At 43.4% G+C, this 21,808-nt stretch overlaps 1 protein-coding gene across 5 annotated transcripts in view; it reads right to left on the minus strand.

The window, feature by feature from the left end:
* Window positions 1–21,808, minus strand: part of WNK1 (WNK lysine deficient protein kinase 1) — a 100,208-nt gene that overhangs the window by 2,834 nt on the left and 75,566 nt on the right. For 4 of the 5 annotated variants that reach the window (XM_069003691.1, XM_069003689.1, XM_069003692.1 and 1 more), the window contains 11 exons: window positions 21,089–21,140; window positions 20,786–20,926; window positions 18,975–20,401; window positions 16,180–16,263; window positions 12,829–12,915; window positions 12,115–12,184; window positions 10,521–10,600; window positions 9,347–9,999; window positions 8,281–8,483; window positions 7,115–7,309; window positions 272–459 (listed from right to left, as the gene is read on the minus strand). In XM_069003691.1, the coding sequence (XP_068859792.1) occupies window positions 272–459; window positions 7,115–7,309; window positions 8,281–8,483; window positions 9,347–9,999; window positions 10,521–10,600; window positions 12,115–12,184; window positions 12,829–12,915; window positions 16,180–16,263; window positions 18,975–20,401; window positions 20,786–20,926; window positions 21,089–21,140 (3,180 nt within the window). The remainder of the gene's footprint in view (window positions 1–271; window positions 460–7,114; window positions 7,310–8,280; window positions 8,484–9,346; window positions 10,000–10,520; window positions 10,601–12,114; window positions 12,185–12,828; window positions 12,916–16,179; window positions 16,264–18,974; window positions 20,402–20,785; window positions 20,927–21,088; window positions 21,141–21,808) is intronic. The other variant, XM_069003690.1, reaches the window with a different exon arrangement.

Consider the following 21,808-nt stretch of genomic DNA (forward strand, 5'->3'; position numbering starts at 1 on the left):
AGAGAAGTTACACAACTGTGCTCTAAAAGCCACCAGTCCACCCCTTGGTCCACAATCCACTCCCAGTGGGTATTTACAAGGACATGCCACGGCCCTCCCCTCTAGTTCTCCCCTTCCGTTCCAGAGCAGGCAACACATCCTCCCCAGGAAGAGCCAGCTAACAGTGTTCCAGAGCTGCTGTCCCAGCTGTGCTCCAGCTGTGTTTGGAGCCCCAGTGAGACAGAAGGACACCCACAGCTCCTCCCCATAACCCTCTCGGGTCCCACCTCACCTCGTAGCTGCTGTGCCCTTTGCCAACCTTCTTGCCAGACAGGTTCATGGCATCCCGGGCCCAGTTATCCACCAGCTTGTGCAGGTCGTCCGTGAAGGTCCCTTTGCGGCTCGAGGCGATGGCAGTGGGCTGGGTCTGGGGAGCCTGGCTGCTCACTGCAGCCCCCACGGTGTTGGTGCTGCTGGTCCCTACAAACACAACAACAGCAATCACAACTTGGGCCAAAGCTGACCTTTCTCTAGTGCATTAAGTAACTGTGGTAATGGCACACCCAGAGAGAGCCAGTTAAAATGCCATGCAGATTAATTCTAGGTTTCAATTCCAGGACACACTGAAGTGGGAACTGCAAGGACACCTACAGGCGTTTTCTCAGATGGAGTGTTTCACAGAGATGTTTACTTTGCAAGAAGTGCTGCAAGTGGCCATCCTAAGAGGGGAATGGTAGCAGCCTACAGGTGTTTGTAGAAGAAAAAGGACATTAGATTTCAGCACTGAATGACAGTACAGGCACGTCACGTCGCTCTCTCACCCTATGCCTTTTAATTAGCAGCAACCACTATTGGCACAGGTCAATTCCACCTTGGAGGACAATGCTGGATGCTGAATAAGGAGCAGTAAAATCAGCATTGCCAACTGCTCTGTAGCAAATTATCTCCACTTTGTGAAATGAAGAGAAAAATTCACCCAGTTTACAAAAAAAGAAAAAAAACAGCCCATCAGAAACAGCAACTGTTGTTTCCAATAGCTGCCATACTTATGTTCTTGAGGATAACCAGATGGGACTGTCTTCATCCACCAAACAGCCAGGATCAGCAGGGAAAGTCTGCACTGCATTAAATTTTGCTTTTTGCCTCTGAAAGCATTTTTTTGCCATTATGTTCAAATTTCCTAAGTCAGAAGAATAAGCATTTGAGATGCAAACAACTAATACAGCTTAAAGAAGGCAGGAGTGAGAGTAGTTCCTCAGGTAAGCTCTGACAGGTTTCTCTTTCCACTGCAAGAACACAAAACCCCTTCACATAAATGCCAGATTTTGGTTCTGCTAGAAAGCTTGCTGAACGTTATCCTGTGGGGGGAAAAACCAACGTAGCAGCTTTGTTTTGATAGCCTTCCTATGCCCCTCATATTTATAAACAAGCAACTGCACTCCAATCTAGGTTTTTGAAAAGCAGACCTCATATGAGGAAGCAAAGAAATCATGTGTTACCTAGGATCCTAAATTCCCAGCAGTGTTGCAAAGTATCCTCATTTACAGATGTGGAAGTGCCAGTTAACCACTAGGGCAGACCCAACAACAAAACCAGCATCAGCAGGCTCAAGACAGCACTGCTCACACTCATCCTCACCTATTCCTGAAGCTCCTCAAATATTTCTACTTGCTCCCTCAGGAGACTGCACCTGGGAAATCCATGAAAACCTGAGTTTATGGCAGTCATTTCTGAAGGGAACCCATTTAGAGGTGGATCAGCAGAAATGCCAGCAACAAGCACCATGTCTCTGTTGCAAAGGCCAAATGACAGCATCGCTGTCTCTTGCCTGGCAGGTCCCTTCCTCTGTCTCACTTTCCCTGGCAATCAGGCACATTCCTTGGCACCACTGTATCAAAGAAAGAACTGGTTCCAAACCCCTGCAGGAATGTTTCATATTGAGGAGTGGATTAGGAAGGTGACATACTTACTACGCAGGACAAACAAACAAAGTGTTACTGCCTGTGGTAGTGCTGAGGAGGGAAGGACACAGATCCACCCCCCCCAGTTCCAGCTCAAGCATGGAAGTGGCTCCGGGGCTGGGTGCCCACAGGCGGGGCAGGAATTGTTAGTGGGGGCAGACACATGCGAGAACACATGGAAAGGGAAGAAGAAGGTTCCCTGAGCAGGGAGTGAGGCTGCAGCACAGATGGAAAAGAGCAGGAACACCCTGTGTGGTGCAAGGAAAGCCTGCTGTGAAATTACAAGAACCTTAGGCATGCATCACGTGGAAAGGGCTCTGCATACAATCATTTAATAAGAGCAACAATGTGAAAGGTGAAGTTAAAGACAAATGAGGCAAAACCAAGAAAGAGGTGAGGGGGAACACTGCCAAAACGAGTAAAAATCACATTCCACCATGAGGGTTCATGCAGGAATTGACACACTTGCTCTCATCCTCTTCAGGATGGCCAGCATCCACTTGTGCTATTTCACATTTCCACTTTCATCACTAAGTACTCTGGATCCTGCACCTACACTGGAGAGCTTCCTCAGGCTACGGAAGGCAGAGAGTTAACCAAGGCATATACTACAGCATATTCAGCTGAAGAGAATCAAGACTCAGGAAAGTTTAAGAGCTTTCCAAAGAACTAGATTGGTTCAGGGTGACAAAGGCTGCCAGAGCTTTGTCTCCCAAAGTGATTTTGTCAGGGAGCTCCCATCTCAGGCCACAGACATACCAGCCTACAGCAGCAGAGCTGAGCTCTCATGTAATGTCCATTTAAAACTGACTTCTCAGGAATTTCACATTTTAGCTCTGACACACTCACTGCCTCCAGAAACTGCCATCCAGAAGAGTCTGAAAAGCAAGTGCTTCAACTTGTAGCATTCCATGGAAACAACCCCCCACATTCCTGCTCGGTCACAGCAGCCGTCCCCAGTTCTGCTCTGACATGAGGGATCTGAAGTGAAACAGGCTCTCTCTCTCTCCAGCCCACTACCTATAATGCCTCATTCTGCCCTTGGATTCTTTCCCCCCATAAACCAGCAGTCAAAAGACACCCTTAGAACAGTCTTAAATGGCATGTGCACACACAGGCTTTTCTGAACATCTCTTGCTTTGGGAGACACACTGGAGATCTCTGATGGCTTACTCTTAGGCTTTTAAAACATTGGAGGAGTGTCTGCAATTGCATCCATCACTGAGGTGACAAGCCCCATCAAAAACAAGCAGCTGCTCTGAGTACAACTCCAGCACATTACTGTGAGCAGCTGACCCTGCTGTCGCTCTCGCGTGGTGAAGGGGGGGTTCTGCCTGCCTCCACCGGGCTGCAAGAGCAGCACCAGACTAGTCAATATACTAAGGACAGAGCACACATTAGAGGGCATAACACAGACAGACAGATGCTGTGCTGGAGACAGAGTCAGGGACGTAAGGCTTCAGTGACCAGGAAAAGCTGATGAGTAGCTTTACAATCAGGAATCGGAGATAACAGAAATAAGATAATTACTACAGAGCTGGTTGCAAGGACAGACTTTTTTCACCATCTTCCCTGAAGCACAAAGAGAGAGTAATTTGTTAAAGATAAGAGAAACAGTGAGAAATGTTTAGTATCAGGAAACATTACAAAAAGCTCAGTGAGAAACAGAGGACACAGCACAGCAGGGCTTTTACAGTCACTACTGGGACATTCTACACAAACTCAAAGACTCGTCTGAGACAGTTTAACCACAAAGAGACGAGGCCCAGCCTCCTACATTTATTCTTCGTAATTCCCAAACCATACTGAAGAATGTCAGGAGACACTGAGGTCACAACTGTTATCACACAGTCACAACCATGGCTGTTATCACAAAAGGAAAAGCAAGTACATCTTCCATTTTTGCCAGGATGTAGGAAGCATTTTACAACTATCAAATTTCAACCAGCAACAAATTTATTTGATAGGTTAAGTGCTTTTAGTTTGTCACCCTCTTTTTCAGATGTGTGCAAACAGTTCAGACATTCCCTGCCAAGCTGTACCACTCTGTTTCTCCAGCTGCACAGTTAAAAGCATCAGTCACTGCACTGTTTCCTCAACAACACTGATTCCAACCCAGTATCTTCTCCAGCTGTCACTCTCCACAGCAGTCTGCCACAGCATTTCAAGGACAAGGCTGCAGGAAGCAAGCAGCCTGCAGCAAGCCAAGTGCCAGGCCAAGCTGAGCCATGCCAAGTATTACCCGCTTTTACAGGACAGCTACAACACTCTTTTCAAAAGGAATCTGTTTCCCTTAGCATCAGTCCCAAAAGCAAGAGATACACATGCCAAAGTACTCTTATAGCCAGATGATGGTCAATTTACAGCAAGCCAAGGCCTTGGAAGTAAATTATACTCACATACATTCAGTTTATTGTCAATTCTGGCTGTTCTTTATATTCCCTTCCCCAAAAAAGGACAGGCCAGACTAACAATAATTTTAAGTAAGCTTTGGTAAGAATTTAACTTCTTCCAAGAAAGGAACATTAGATCTTGAGAGTGCAGATGTCAGTGCACATCTGCACATCAATATACACAGCAAAAACATTTAAAGCTGCTCGATTTGAAAAATTAAATACTTTTAGTGCTTAGATCCCAAATCCAGTGAAGTGGGATAGAGCTAGTGCAAAACTGAACAGCCAGGAAGAAGTTTCCCTCCCTCTGCCTCCCTTCCTTTCTCAGAGGATGGAGCTGGTTGCATTGCAGCTGTCTCTGCAGAAGGCCAGGCCCAGCTCCCACACACAGCTCGGGCTCAGCTGAGCCACTGCCAAGCACAGCAGGACAGATGATGCAGATGTGTGGTACTGCCATGCAGTGCAGTGACGGGAGGGCTCCTGGCAGCACTGGAAACTCTCATAGCGAGTCATTCCAGAGGCTGGGAAACACACGTCAGACATTTAAAGGGTCCAGCCCGCGGAAGCAGCACGGGAGATGTTGCAGCACTCCCAATAAAAAGCATCACACCAGCAGCCTGGGCTCAAGCATATTGTTATTTCAGCCACATCAGAAGTTTGAGGCTCTCTTGTAAGTCTGGCCTAAGGTAAGTTCAAATTAGAGGATTCTGAAAAGAGCTGCAAGCTAGCTTGTGAGGGCTGACAGGATGTCTGAAAATGTCTATTTACCCACCTGTACTGCTATTTCTTTTACATTTAATATATCTCCAATTCACAGGAAAAACTTCTAAACCTGGGTCCATTAGTAGGTAAGGTTCCTTTGAGTTTTCCTGAAAATATTCTCTAATTATTTAAAAAACCCTTTAACATTTGGATCTTTAGCTAGCCATCTGTTAATGAACACAAATCGTCACTACAAACTGCCTACAGGTGGCATCAAAGCTCTGCACTGTCACCAGCTCTAGTGCTGAGAGCATGCAAGCACACTGCTGGGGGAGGGCAACACTCCCCCCATCAGCTACTGCAGTGTCCAGCCAAGGGATCATTTGGAAAACTGATCTTCCTCACTCTTCCACTACAAAGATTACCCCCTGACAAGTCCCATGTCATCTAACATATGCAAAATTACCAATGGACCTTGCTAACTCTCCCCAGTTTGTGTCATTTCACTGACCTGTCCTGGAAGTTTCCACTAAAGGTTATGGGAAAATGAGAGCTCCTTTTAGTGAGTTTAACAGCAGAGAACACCTAACATGAGAACCCAAACTTCTAAAGGTGTGCTAAGAGCAGCTGAGCTGAGCCATGGGATGGGAGGGAATACAAAGTGGCAGATGAGAATGGGCTGCATGAAACAGATCCAAGCAGCAGAAACAAAAACCAAAAAGACAAAACAAAAAACAGACAAGGAAGGAGTAAAGGTGTTACACACAAAGAGCCAAGCAGGGCGTACTCAGAAATCGGGTCCTCCTGCCACCAGGCTTGAAGGTCACTCTCTCAGATGCACAGTTAAACTTCGCACAGCCTGTGAGAAAACAAGAACGGGGAGAACAGAGAAAGGAGAGGAGAAGAGACAGAACACCACTACAAGATGTTAGCAACTTGAAGTTGGAAGGGTGAAATGCAATCACATGACACACAAGAATAAGTCTCAAAGTGCGGACCAAAGAGCACAGAGACAATATAGGGAGTGAAGAGACTGCCTCCAACACCTCCAGACACGAGGCCACGTTTGCACTGCTACTCTCCAGGACATAAACCAACTATAAAGTTGCAATCTATAAGAAAGCCAAGTCCTGGCAAAGTATCCAATTATAAAATGGTACCGCACAACTCTCAGTGCAGGGAGATGGCTCAAGTAGCTCCAAAATGCCCGAAACAGTTCCTTAAAAACAAAACTCTATAGAAAATTCTTCCATAAAGTCTGTTTCCATTTTCTGCATGTACTTCTCCAGTTTCAGCAGAACCACGCATTAGAACTGATGTATTCAAACTGTGGCAAAGCTTTTCAAAAGATGTGCAAGGGGAAAAAACCTGGAACAGCTAAGTCCAGCTAAGCAAAGGAATCATCATCCCCTTAATGACAAGCAAAGAAGTCCTCCTTACTGAATAAGTCAGAGCTGTGCCTGAGAAATTATTTGATAACATACTAGTAACAAGCAACCCACAACTTGAGAAACCTGAGGAATTTACTACTACATGAACAATTTACTGCTCCCACCATTTCATCCTCCTACACTGACTCCTCCTTCCAGAATAATTCACAATTAAAGAACACCAGCCTTTTTTTATCTTTTACTGTTAGAAACTCCATTGACAGAAACAGTCAAACCAGTTAGGAAGTCTATAAAGACTAAGACTCCAAGTCTTTGGACACTTCCATCCATATCAGTTATCTGTTAACATCAAACCTGCTCTGCCCGTTCCTTGGTCTCACTTCTGATTTCCAATCCCCCATTCTCACCTGTCTCTCTTCCTGAGCCAAAACCTTTCCCCAGGCCAGCAGAATTCTGCCTGCCACCAGCCCACTGCACTCTCTAGTGTTGTCCTCAGGGTTTCATATCTTCAACCACCTCACACTTCACCTGAGTGAGAAGCTAGAAATCCAGTTGCAAACAACATCCTTATCAGCCTCCACACACAGGGAGAATAAAGCTACTTTACATCAGGTATTAAAAATCAAGTGTCATGAAGTCAATCATTCATTTCCATTGCTAATTACACTAATTGCATTTAGAGTGTTACCTTGGCCCGGTGCCGAAAGGCTCGGTACCGAGAGGGCACCATCACTGGTGAAGGCAGAGTAGAGATTTTCACTGGAAGGTGAAGGTTTGAGGGGCTGTAACAAATGGTTCTGCCCAGTCTCTGGCACACTACCAGGAGGATGAAGGGTCTGCTGAGGGGGCAAGACTGATGGTGCACTTTGAGCTGACAGGTTGCCTAGAGGAAAAAGGAAGGCAAAAAGTTTTGGTTTCCACACGTTTGAACCTGATCAAGCATGACAATACAGGCAAGAGAGGGAGAGGCAGGGGGAGAGAACTACTCCAGGTTCTGGCCAAGCAGTTAAGGCCAGAAAAATTCTTCAGTTTTAAGACAACTCTGTGCTGGATTATGTGCTCACAGGGCTCCTCTATCACATAACAAAACAGAAATGAGCAGCCAGGGTGACACAGGCATCTCAGCAGGACATGGAATTACCAAAGCAGTAACAAATATTTCTTCTGGCACTGCTGGCCCTCTAGTACTGTTTGCTCCTGCTACAGGATTAGAGAAACATCTCCAATTACCCAGAAAGTATCTGTCACCCATGTCACTCAATCAGTAAACAGAAACTATTTTCTGTTATAAAAATGGTCTTAGTAAGAAAGGAAGCCTTGACAATTGAAACTCAATTGGTAAGTACAATAAATCTTCCATTCCATTTAAAAAACCCACTAGTTTAACATCCATCAACCCTAAGTTTCTGCAGTGTAAGGACAATAGTACTATCATGCTTAAGTGGTACTAAATTAGTCATCTGCAGAGATTTTTTTTTTCTAAAGAGACCAGACCCATTCTGCAAAATCAGTTTCAGGAGGGAACAAGCACAGTTTCTCTTTAAAAAACCAAAGTTTTTCTCCCATACTGTAAACTTACGCTTTTCTTCCTAGTCAGAGCCCAATGACTAAAATACAAATCACAACTTTAAAACTGCTCTTACAGAACAATACCACAGTTACCTTTCAGTGGACCGAAAAAGTCCCAAGCAAGATTACCAAATAGCAAAAGTTATTTTAAAAGAGAGAACAGAAATCCAGGGAGGAACTGGTACACAGAAAGACACTCCTCAGAAGAAAAGACAGGGACACAGATGTAAGAATGAGATGGCATTTGTCTATTTTATTTACTGGAAGTATTGAAGGAAGCCTTACCTGATAGCTGAGGGCTTTTATGTCCCTGGGAGCTGCTACGACTGGACTTGCTGCTTTTTCCTTTCGTAGGTCGTCTCCTCCTTCCTGAAAGGGGTGCAGCTGGGGGAATAATTACTGCAGGTGGGGCCTTTCCCAATTTCATGTACAGTGACTCAATCTCCTGCTTCTGGCGACTCTGCAGCTCCTGGATCTCTTTAAGGTGCCTAACAAGTTACAAAACAGTGTGATTTACAAGAATTATAAGTATAGACATACATGCAAACAACTCCTCCCCTCCAGTCAAGCCTGACCTGCTTCTTTGGTCAAACTCTCAAACATTTAAGAAAGCAGGAAATACATCTTTTCCACAAATAACCACTGACCACACATGGCAAAACACTTGCCATTTTCCAGTGTGCTTTAGCCCTGGCTAGAATTCCAAAACAAAGTCCCCAACATTGCAATCACAAAACCAGAGTAAACAGAAGTACAAAAAAAGCATTCAAATGCTACAGGAATAGCTAGATTACTCATTTTCTGAGACATATGGCCTTGGAGTCTTCCACACTGGTACTGCCTTACAATTTGCTTCAGAGCAGTTGCATACACAGGATTTAAAACTGCCAGCTACCCTAAAAGAAAGTTCAACTTTCAGTATAAATAAATTACTAGGTCACATTGCTTCACTTCTAAATTCTGTTCTGAGCCAACAAGATCCCTTCAGGAAAAGAAGTGCCATTAGAAGTGCCAGAAAGGCATATCAGAAATGCAGAGATTGTGTGTCATTTTCAAACAAGACTCCATTTTTCCCACTAACTCCAGTGATATGACAAATCTTCCTTAAATCTAGAGTCTTACCCATAGTGCAGCTGTCAGTCGACATACAGCAAGGTTACAGCCCAGCAAACATGTATATTCCTCTTTAGTTGTAATTATGTACTGCTTTCCCACTGAAGAACCTTACTTCCTACATAAATGCTGACAATGGCTCCTGACACTTAGCAAAGGCTAAGGGAAGTACAGGTGGAATTCACATGAATCCTGTTACATGTCTTCCACACACAACCACACAAAGAAAAAGCCTTACTTCTCCCGTAACCGACGGAGTTCCAATTTCAAGTCTTCATCCTCAATGTCCGACTCATTGTCACTGCTCATGTAGGAAGAGTTGAAGGAGTTGCTAAGGCTCTGAACAGGGAGGCTGATCTTCGATCCCAGGTGCTGGACAGAGTCTGGGCTCCCTGAGCCATCATCCAAATCCTTAGCCATTCCACTTAGAAAGGCAGCCTCTGGATCAGAGGATGGACCATTCATGTGTGGGGACTGCCTCAACTCCAGCTCTTTCTTCGGAGCTGCAGCTGAAGAAGCAACTTGTTCCAAGCCCACAGAGAGAGGAAGAGTCACAGGCTCTTTCTGGGCACAGCTGACCTCATCGCGAGCCTTCGACACGGAGAAGCGCCCCACTTGATCCGTGGCTGTTGTCACCTGGAAGCGCCCCACCTTGGTCGCCTGAGCAGCCTCTGCCGGCGGCGCGGGAGCTGCCTGAGCCAGGCCGTCCACCACATCCAAGGAGGCGGCGGCCGCAGCCCCGCTCTTCCGACTCTCAGCCTGCTTCACCAGCGTGCTCTCTGGGCTGCTGCCAGAAAGACTTGAAGAATCAGTGGAGGTGGTTTCAAATTGCACTGGCTTCGCTTCAGGTTTGTCACCCTCTTTTAGCACATCATCCACTGCCACGGATACCTAGAATAGAAATACAATCATGCAGGCTTCCTTCGTTTTTCCTCAACACGATGCTTTTATTTTCCTTAATGGTAAGATGCATCTGAGAGGGAAAAATAACTCATTTCCTAGGTATGCCACAAAGCAAGCGACTGCTTCCCCCCAGGCAGAACACTGCCACACAAAGTAGTACTTCTGTGTAATCTGGAGGATTAACTCCAAGAAACAGCAGCCTCAGATGGGGCCTCCTGCACCAACAGGACATAACACAGTGAACATCCTAGCACTGTTAGTGAGAAGGCAGCCTAACATTAAAGGCCAAGGCCGACAGCTAAGGCCTGCCATCATGAAACCCTGTATTCACAACTCTAGACCTGCACAGGCTAGGCACTCTCTGCCCTGAATGGAAACAGCATCTGCAGAACTGCTTTCACAAGCTCTACATGGACAGCAAAGTCCAGCACAAGGCACAGGGAGCTGGCACCACCAGGAACCACTCAAAGATGCTGTACCAAGAGCCAAGTGAATTTAGCATCTCCTACCTGAAACCGTCCCATCTTCAGTACACTGGCTCCTGCTGCAGCAGCCACAGCACTGCTCCCTCCATCACCTGATGCCAAAGCTAAGGAAAAGGAGAATGGGATCAAGAAGACAATGAGCAGCAAATTATTTGAACTCACTCCAACCATTTCTTTTTATGTACTTCAAATTCAACTATCTACTCAACCATCCATCTTTTGGACCCATAGCACCATATTAATACAACTCTTATGTTAAGTTGAAGCATTTTTCTACAAAATTTCCCTGCATTGTGTATTTGCTGAAAGTGCACTTTTAGGCAACAGTAAAAAAAGCACACTGATTTCAAACAGGGGTGCAAAACAGACAAATAATAAAAAATAGAACTGAAATTTAAGCAAGAGAAAGCTTATTTTAAGTCAATACCCAGAGTGACTACCTAAATTTCACAAACGCTGGGGACAATTTAGTCACAGAAAAGGGACAAGTTGAAGAAATGCTATAAACCATATCTAGTCAAAGTGCCTATCTGAAGCTTTCCAAGCTGGATTCTTAGGTGTCAGCTCCTGATTTTGTTGCTCTGTGCACTGGCAGTATAAAGTCACAAAGCTGAGAAATAACGTGCTATTTTTAAATCAGTTCTATTGGACAGCTTGCTCTGTTTATTAAGCAACTTCCCAGTTTGTTTACCTTTACCTTCTACATTTAAAAGACAAAACCCAACTCATTTTATAGCAGACTAACAAATTCTACATTATAGTTCACCACCAATGTCCCAAAATGAGAGTATTTCTTTTCCTTCATGGTTTTATTCGCTTCTGAAGGTTTGTTATTGAACTTCAGAGGCATATGCATGTTAAACAGTGTTTACTAGACAGTTGAAGAAAAGAATTCAGTACCATATTAACAGCTTCTTTTAGAAACAGAAGACTTCAAAAATTAAAACAATTAATGTTAATACTGACAACAATTAATGTGAATACTGACAGGAGAGTCTCAGATTATTTTACAAGTATTTGGATTTCCCCCCCAGTAATTCAATTCATACAGATTTGAAAGTCATTGATCATCCAGACTTTAACTGGTGATCAACCAGTCAACCTTCAGTTGTTCTAAAGCAGACAGAAGGGAGTCTGGGTTTCCTACTACCTTTCTTAAATGTTTAGTAGTTGAACCTTGGTTTCTCTGTTTAAACAGAAATGAAACACCCTTAGGTAAGGGAGAGGTATCCTACATGTGGAACACAGTGTAATGACACAAAATGAGTACTACTGTTGTTGCCAGGAACATAACACATGACAGAAAACAGTTTCTTCCAAGTCCTGATGCTGTACCTTAGAAGCATAGTAGAGACACTTTGTGACTCTTAATTTAGCATTTTGGACAGCTTTAAATCCTAAATGAGTCACTACAATATGCATGTATCTCTCATCCCCCCGCTCCTGGCCTACAAGGAAAAGTTCCGTCTGGTTACTAAAAACTAGTATGAACCCCACAAGGAGCTGCCATTCCGTGACTTGCTAGAAAAGGCTATAACCTTTCAAGTGGTAACTCTGTTCAATTTTGGACTCTATCTTCATGCTGAGAAATCATGTAAAGGAATCATGGCTGTCTTACCATCCTTCAGAGACTGCGTTGCTGTGGACACCGGCCCAGTAACCGTTGTTGATGCTACTGAGGGCACAGACTGCAGGTTCAAGGGGGAAAACGAAATAAAGTTCAATTAAAATAATTAGCAGCTTCACTGAATGCCAACCAATCCAACATACCGCATATTATGCAATTTTTTTGCTTCCAACACGGACAAAGTATCACCCATGAAAAGACAAATGCAAGACAAGAGATTTTACAGGCCTTAAAACCCTGAGGCTGTGAGCACATCACCCCTTGGCCTGTGCAGAAATAATGCATAAACAGCCACCTGGATCGTCAATCCTTGTCTTCATTCAGTATTCAAAGCTCTTTACTAGAAGCTTTTAAAATTTCAGATCCACACTTGCAACATCCCTCCCAAATTAAGACTGACATATCACATATTTTCCCCTTATTCTACAGTCACTTCCATTTCCAGTTTGGTGACACCACCAGAAAAGCTGGAATAACAACTAATATCAGGAAACAGCTTCAGGAAATTACGTAATCTATTGCAATACACAGACTTTTCCGATTTTGGTTGACTCAGTCCCACAAACTGGAAGATGACTCTTAATTGTTATTTTTAAAAGTCTAAATACTGGTGTAGTGATATTAAAGGCAGTGACCTAAGAGCATGACTTCGAGAAAACACTGAGGTTTTTCAAGACTACTAAGCTACCAACACTGCAAACATACACAGGCAGGAGCAGATGTCACTGGGACGGTCTCTGGACTAAGGGTTCTTCTCAGCTGAGCATCCAGATCTTCCAGTGGCTGTTGGGACTGAGAAAGAAAAGAGTAAAACCATGTTCCAGCTCAGGAAAAATAAATCATAGTTGAGAAACAGACATTTAATACTATAATTTAAAGCACTCAGTACAGCTTCTGTATTTCTATCAAGCTTCCTTCCTACACATTTAGACTTAACATGTACAGCACAGTAAGACTGGAAGTAACTTAAGCAATTTGTTTAAAAACAATAGAACAGGAAAATTAACTGGAACTTTAAAAAAATCACAAAAAAAAAAAAAAACAAACCAAAACAAACAAACAAAAAAACCAACAAAACAAAAAACTCCACAATACCCCTCACCCCTCAAAACCAACCAACAAAAAAAGCCCCAACCCACAAGTTTCCTCAGAGAGGCTATATAGATGGATTGACTTGAAGAGGATGGGGAGGGGCAGAATCTCTCAAGCATGCTTATTACTTAGATTTCAGCTGGCATACAAGATGTTTTTCAAACTTGGCCAATTGAATTGGGAAGAGGAAGAGAAGAAGACTATTTTACCTAAAAATATCTTGAAGATAAAAAAAAAGTCCCAAAGTCTCAAAATAATTAAATTAGGGCCATGCCCATAAGATACATTGAAAGAAGAATGTATTGTCAGATATCATTAAGTTGCAATTCTGACCCTACTAAACAGAAATTTTCATCCAAACTTTAGCATTATTAACCTTTCCAAGTCCTTCACATTAAAAAAAGCTGTATCTGTTTTTAAGATTGAAGCAGAGGTCATGACAACATAAAACTAATACTTTCCACTGAAAGTTAGAGGTACACAATAGCATAAAGAGGGTTTCAACAGGTTGCCAGGATAACATTCTTCCTGACTTGTGGATTTCAAAGCAAAACCAAAAACCCTAGGAACAATAAAGCCTGTATCAATTCCATTATACAAAAAAGAGCAGAAGATGCAGACTTCTATGACTCCATTCAGAAATCCAAATGCTTAGCAACAAGTGAGCTAATTTAATTCAACACTGTAAAATAAAGGGGACCTGTCACCTGAAATACTAAATAATTCTCATCACTTATGCTCACAAGAAGATATTTGCTTCAAGTAAACAGAGCTAGCAGAATGATCAGGAAATAAAGATTTCCTTACAGAGCAAGGGGACCAAAATGAAGCTTGAGAGATTAATCTAAATACACTTTAAAAAGCAATTAAGGAATAAATAGAACGGGTATTTAAGACTGTGGAACAGACTGTTCAAAACTGGTCTTGCGATGACGCGTACTCTGTCTGCAAATTACGAGTCTGCTACTCAGGCAAGGAAAAAGAGCTGTGTAATCACCTACTACTGACAGAAGCAGCACGGAAGGCAAGCATATCTACTTTAAGACAAGCCAGTAATTTTCCAGATAGTATTATGTGACAGCAGCAAATGCTCTTAACAGTCAATTAGATTTGATCCAGTTGGTCTCCTCCAATTTTGTCTCACTCCTAGACAATCCTTATGAGTTCAAATGAGACGTGAAATTCGGGAAGTTGTTTGCAAAGGACAAGAAGCAAGGGATCTATATTTGTGACTCTTCCATGCCACAAATCCTGCCAGAAATACCTATGACAAACAGGAAGCAGCCTTTTGCAGTGGTACAGTGGCTTGAGTCATAGAAGTGGCTACAAGTGCTTTAGAGCTTAGGGGGAAATAGTACTAATATAGTGAGTTTCCAGCAATGAAAATGAAAAGGACTATGAACTCCATTTGACTGATTTTAACCAGCTGTCTCCTGATCCATCTCACACCTGACCATGGGAAGAATGCAGGTAAGAATTATCACCAAATTGTCGTTGTCTTCATTAAACCATGGTTCAGAAAGAACTGACTGAAAGAGAGAAACCAACTCCTGCCTCTGAAGTCAGGGGGGAAGAACAAGTGGTTTTTTCTTGCTCAGTTTAGAGAAAGAAGATACCCATTTCCTTGCTACTCACAGGGCAGGAATATGGCCTGTGGCTCTAAGATCAAGATGCAAAAATGAGCTACTTTTAGAAACATTTCAGTTGAATAAACCTTTTTCTTCCAGCTTCAGATGTTATCTGCCTTAGCTGTGCAAACCACACAGAATTGCAGTCTGGGTCAGGCTGGAAGGGACCACAGTGGGTCCTCTGCTCAAGCAGGGCCATCCCAGAGCACATGGCACAGGACTGCATCCAGCTGGTTCCTAGATAGCTCCAGAAAGACTTCACACCCTCTCTGGACACCTGCACAGGAAAGAAGTTCTTCCTCATGTTCAGGTGGAACTTTCTGGGCATCAGTTTCTGCCCATTGCCCCTTGTCCTATTGCCTGGCAATTGTATTTACACACAAAATATCCGAGCTAACTATTGTATACAAGAATGACAGAATCACCAGGTTGGGAGAGACCTCTAAGATCATCGAGTCCAACCCATGGCCTAACACCTCAACTAAACCATGGCACCGAGTGCCACATCCAATTGTTTTTTAAACACATCCAGGGATGGTGATTCCACCACCTCCCCAGGCAGACAATTCCACTACTTCACCACTCCTTCCGTGAAAAACTTTTTCCTAATATCCAACCTATATTTCCCTTGGTGCAGCTTAAGACTGTGTCCTCTCAAGGACAGAAGCTAAGCAGGGGAAGCCACTGCTACATTTCAAGTCATGTTTATGATAAGGAGCTTCAAATACCTTTTGCAAATCTTAAGGCCTAGTGAAATCAGAATGTAGTAATAATCACAAAAAACCCAAACCAAACAAAACAACCCCCACCAAATAAAAAGGCAATCACAAAAAGAAACAAACAAACCCCAAGACCTCACAAGGAATTCACAAAGGCAGCAATTTTACATTTTCATAAGCATTTCCTGGCAATATATAATTTTCCGTATTATTTTGCTACTATACCCTTTTCAAGAATAAAACAGGTTCAAGTTTTATGCACACACTCCCCTGCATTACGTTTTCTTAAAAAAACCTTTCAAATTCAGATTACCACACTGAAACCCCTAAGCCTGATTAGGCACTGGGTACAGCACCCCAAAGGGCAAGGGACCTTGAAGATCATCCAGTTCCAACCCCTGCCATGGGCAGGGACACCTTCCACTAGACCAGGTCACTCACACCCAGTGCTGAAACCACTGAAACCACTCTGGCTACTGCTACGGTTACACAAAAGGAGTTACTCAGTCAAAAGAAAAGAAAAACAAGAACATTAATAACATGCAATGGAGAGTTTAATTGAAACATGCTCTCTGAAGGGAAAAGAAGCAGATAAAATCTGCCAAGTTGTATAGCACCTGAGTTAGTGAAGGTCCTGGGAAAGGTGGCAGCTGCTCACTGGATGGAGTGCCAGCCGGAAGGTCAGAACCTATTGGTAGCACCTATGGATAACGAAGAGGAAACGCGCGTCCATCAGACATGGAACAACAGAAGGATCAGACACCAAGCTACAGTCAGTCATGTCATACAACAGAAGCCTCAACTTTTTTTTTGTAGAGAATTCCTTCCTGGACAGTTAGCATAGAGTCTTTAGGGACTTTTGCAACCAAGTTGGGGGAAGGTGTTTGCTTCGTTTTTATTTTATAATCCAGATTATCTTTGAGCAGCCACAATTTCCAGTTTAAACAAGCTGCAGTATCCAGGAACAAAGTATCTTGGGGACAGTATTTTCAAGTCTGGAAGAAATGTTAAAACAATTCTTCCAAGAAGATTAAATTCTAAAATGGTGCAAGAATGCACTTAGTCTCCTTCCAACAGATCTATGTTAACTGTCCATTAGAAACTGCAAGCTGCATGCTTCCAGCAAATTGTTCCAAGTAACATGACTTGAGAACAGGAACTGTCAGTGCCAGAGGATGTCTCCACTTGTTGAGAAACAGATTTATAGAGCTCTCACACCAATCTTTTGATCCATCACTTCTTTTTGAACCTGAAGGGTATTGATGACCCACAGAAGGTGATTAGGCCATGCAACTGGGTAGGGGCAAGTCATCCAGGTTACGTGGAGGAGGTTAGAGAGACTCGAAAGGTTAGGAGGAGGCATCAAAGCCTCCTCACCAGGTCAGATAGCACATACCAGTTAGTCATTTCCATTGTTAGGGAAGTGGGAAGTTCTAGGAATTAAGCAACCCATTACACAATTTGCAATTCTTATTCTCAGCTGTCATCCTGAGGTTTGCCAGTGCCTCTGAAGTCTGAGCACGCACGCAGCCTCATGAGCTACAGCGCTGGCCAGCTGGCTGCCCCTGCACGGCAGCGAGCGCTGCTGGACAGGGGGAACTGCTCCACGGTCTGCTCCATTCCTCAAGGAGCAGAACCACTTCTGGCTTGCAGTGTGTTACCACAGCTGGAACTGATGGGTCAAATTGCAGGAGCAGCTGCTAGTGAAGGTGCACTCCCAGCGTTATCTATCCTCCCAAAAACATCTCAGCAGGAACTAGGCCGAGTTGCATTAGCTCAACTTTTTTGTGCAGCAGGAACACATGTGAGGATGTTACCTGTTCTGAGGCATGATGAATTTTTAAGCTGTGGTAACTTCATCATTTAGTTTATAAATAAGAGGCAAAACATAGTTTAAATACACGATGAAACACATTAAACTGTCTAGGTTAACAGTTTGGCCACAAATAAATACACAGACACAGAGTTTAGCAAACCCCAGAAAACTAAAACAATAAGCTCCTTAATGTTCAGCAACAACACCAAGTGAAATTAAAATTAAGCTTTGGAAAAAAAACAAACTAATTTAAAAATGAAAACTTCAGAGAGGAGGTAGGCTTTCTACAACTGACAATCAAAAAACCTATAATATTTATTACATTTAAACCCAAGCCTTTGTATTTACGGATTGGCAATTAGCAGTTTTCTAACTGCTCCAAACTTCCTGAATGAATACCAGTTTCCATTTTTTTCTAATATTTCTTTCCTAATTTTCAGTTTCACTGAAATACTAATGGATGCCTTTGTGTCTAGATTTCCTTATCAGCTTTATTGGCACATATTCCCACTCCTCCATAGCAGAAATTTTCTACTGTCTTTGACTACAAAGAGTACATGGAAAGACTACTAATGAATGGAGATGCTGGGAGCATTGGCTCAATGTGAATGGCCTGAAACTGGTTAGCAGCAAGGCTGGCTAAAGACAACCAACACAAAGTGCCAATGAGTACAAAAAAGCATTACAGAAACAAAAAGAAGCGACTATTAAAGCTTTTGGTTTGTTAAATACCTGAAAGTTTCTTCAATTTATTTCCATTTGAGAGCTACCTTTCCATTTAAGGAAAGGACTACCAAAATAGTTTAAAATACTGAAATGGGCTGTGTCCCCACACAGGCAGGCGTTCAAAAGAAAATTTCACTTATTGTTATATCTGGTTGGTGAGCAGGTAACAACATCCACAACGTCTCTCAAGTTGTTACTTCTTTGTGAAAGTGTTTTGCTTGTAGAGCGTGAGTCAGTAAACAACAACAACAACAACAGGTTTGTTTTCAGGTATCTCTTAAACTTCTCAAAATCCTGCTCTCACAAATCTAACATTTGAAAGGAAAATGGTATCCAGGCATCAAGTAAGTAGCAGAGAACTTCAAAAAAATAAACCCTTTCAGCCAGGTTCACCCTTGCCTGCAAGGAAAAGGCTCACGACAGGAAGCAAAACTATGCTATCCTGACTACTTTGTGAAATATACAACCAACCATCTCAGTCTAATGGTCATGTACAAGATAAAAAGCTATCTAAAGCAAGACATCCAAATTCTATTTGAAAAAAGCAGTATCAAGAAAAAAATCCAAACAAACAAAAAGCAAACCACAGTTGCTTCACTCTTTGTAGTTTAAGAGTAGGAAAAACTAACAGTGACATCAAACACATCTCTCCAAAACATAAAACAGAATTGGACTTTTTTTTCCCCATTAGGGACAAAAATAAAACACCTCTTGGGACACATAAAAACAACCAGAGTGTAAACCTTTCAATACTATATTAAATGAAGAAGCTTGTTCCTGAATACATATTTTGCTTTATAAAAAGCATGCTGCCCAAGAAGGCTGTTTCCTACAAGAGCTGAATACTCCCACAAACGCTGCGTTTCTTACCGGTACCCTGCTGAGAGGGGGCTTTGAAGGAGAGGTCCCCGGTTTCACTGCTGCTGTGGCGATGCTGCTCGAGGCCGAGATGTAGCTGACAGGGGTGATCACTTGCCCAGGAGTGGCAACTGGAGTCAGCACTGGCAAGCCAGTTGGTCCAAGAGGCAAACTGCTTGGAGGTATACAAGTGCTAATGGATGTCAGGGGTTTGGTTGGTGCAACAGCAGTGGTTGGGATCCCAGGAACAACGGTGGTTTCCATCACCAGCGAGGTCTCCAGAGACACTGACGGATGCACCGTTCCCACGTTACCATGCTCACTGAAGAGAGACCGCAGCTTTTCTTCCAGGGTCTTTATGTCATCAATACCAGGGGCTTTAGACTGAGCATCAGCATCAGCCTCCAGACAGTGAACGTGAGGCTGGTTGGGCAATGGAGCTGGTTGAGGCTGGCTGTGTATCAAAGTCTGCTGTACTGCAGGCAAGTTAGTGACTGGTTGTGGCAAGACACCAGGTAAGGGAACCTGGGGCAACATGGGTGTTGCACCTGAAATCTGGGGTAGGACAGGTGTTGATGTAATTCCTGATGGAACGAGTAAGGGGTGGATCCCTGGCTGAGAGACCGAACCACATATGCTTGATGCTGCTGAGGATGATAAAGGTGCAGAGATTGGAAGAGATAAGCCAGCTGCATTGCAGGGATGTGATTTATCCAGAGAGTGCCCACTCTCAGGTAGTGACTGTGGAGCGCTTACCACTGTTGTTTCTGCCAGACTGCACACAGAGCCACTGCTACTGAGCTGAGGAAGCTGCAAAGCCACGTTCTGGGCCAGAGACAGGGCAACAGATGTCTGTGGTGCTGCCATACTACTCACAATCTGAGGAGTAGACTGGGATGTCACAGCTGGTGCCACAGCACCGAGACCAGTGACACCAGGAACCTGGGTAGATGGCAGTGCCAAAGCCGATGGTGTGCTGATACTGGGGGCAATGTCTGCACTCACTGGTTGAGCAGGCTGGGACATGGCAGATATGGAGAAAGAAGCAGGGGCGCTCACGCTGGAAGTGACACCGGTCGATTGCTGTCCAGGCTGTGAGGCTGAAGGTGGAGAAATAGAGCTTGGCACACTTGTGCTTGGTGCAACTCCAACAGCTGCATTTTCTGAAGGCAAAGGAGCAGATCCTGGAAGAGAAACACCAGTGCTGGAGGGAACAGATACTGAAGAAGTAGCCACAGATGCAGGAGTTGCACCACTGCCCGCCATGGTAGAAAGTGCAGGTGGAAATGGTGGTATGGTTTGATTGAACACTGGAGGAGCTGTGCTAGGTCCTTCTGTCATCTGAGCATGCCCCATCTCAGAGAAGGCTTGCTGCAAGCTCAGTGATGATGCCGAGTGGGAGAGATTCATTCCAGGACCATGTACTGGAGATGCTGCAACTGGAAGAAAAGAAAATTATCAGTCCACCTGAAAAAGTTCATTATAGTATTATTGTCTATGGCTAAACTAAGACCACATTTACCTCTTGGAATAAAAAAACCCCAACAAACCAAACTAAAAACCCACACCAAAACGCACAAATCCAGGCTTATATTAAAATACAGAATTAAAGTTTCAGAGTCTTGCAGATAGCCCATCAGCTGTTTTTTCTCTAGGAATTCTGCAAAAGATGACCCAAATTATGGTCACCTCTTACCAGCATGAACAGCTCCTTACTTCCCTGAGTACTTTAGGAAGTCTTCAGTAACAGTTTAGTTACCTAATTTCACAGTTCTGATGAACATGTCTTCGGCATCAGCTCTTTAAGAGTTTAGACAACTCACCCATATCTGAAGTTTCGTTTCCTCCAGAAACAGCAGGTGTGAAAAAGCCCTGTTCTTTCAGTCGGCTCTCAGGGACCGGGCTGACAATGAACCGTCTTCCCGCAGAATGAACAACCTGGGTAAAGGAGCTAGAAGGAACCCCTAAACAGAAAGAAGGTGGATGTTTAGTGACACATGGTTGTAACTGAATACATAACCTGCAATATGGAATGTGCACTCCATCATACAAAATAAAAACTTGGCTGCACCCATCCGCTGAAACAGAAAAAGGTAACTGTTGAAAAAAAATCACAAAAGACTTACCTATTCTTTGTGGCATGGAAGATGTAGGATCTGGCTGTTTGAACTCTAATTTCTGTAAAGTAAGATAAAATTTAAACTTCTATTCTGAAACAGAAACCCACAAGACAGTTCTTAAAATGCTAGCTTACTGAAATGTGGGCATTTAGTACCTGGGACCCAAGCACCATCACCAAACTAGAGGAATTCTGCCCAGATAAATGTCAGCTACAGTGTTTTTAGAGACTCTCATCTTAGTGACTGTCAATGTAACAATTTGATCTAAAAATTCTTTTGGAAATCCAACTGATTTCCTGAAACATTCGACAGACAAATGGATGTTCCAAACTAGTTCTGGGTGTAATTAAGGCAGAGATTCAGGAAATGTCACCCCTTTCAGCACCCAGCAAACAGTTTCAAAACCTGTGTTTCCTAACCGAGCTATCCAGTCTCTTAGTACTTCACTGGGTGGAGGGCCTGAGACCAGGCTCTCAGTGTTTAGTTGCACAGGGTTGGGGTTTTACTGTCCTACCTCACAATAATCTCAAATCCAAGAAGCATCAGCATTTAAGTCTGTTTAGTGTCCTGTTAGGAGATTCAGCAGCTTTGGAAGTCTTCAAACACATCATAAAGTAAGAGGTCTGTTATTTAGCTTTCTAACTTAATTTTAGGCACTCACTCTGATATGAAGCTTTCCCTTTTTGCCTTTAAATTATTGATCTTTGATCTCTCTCACGACAGGAA

This window comes from Aphelocoma coerulescens, chromosome 1A (genome assembly GCF_041296385.1).
Source record: "Aphelocoma coerulescens isolate FSJ_1873_10779 chromosome 1A, UR_Acoe_1.0, whole genome shotgun sequence".
Taxonomy (NCBI): Eukaryota; Metazoa; Chordata; class Aves; order Passeriformes; family Corvidae; genus Aphelocoma; species Aphelocoma coerulescens.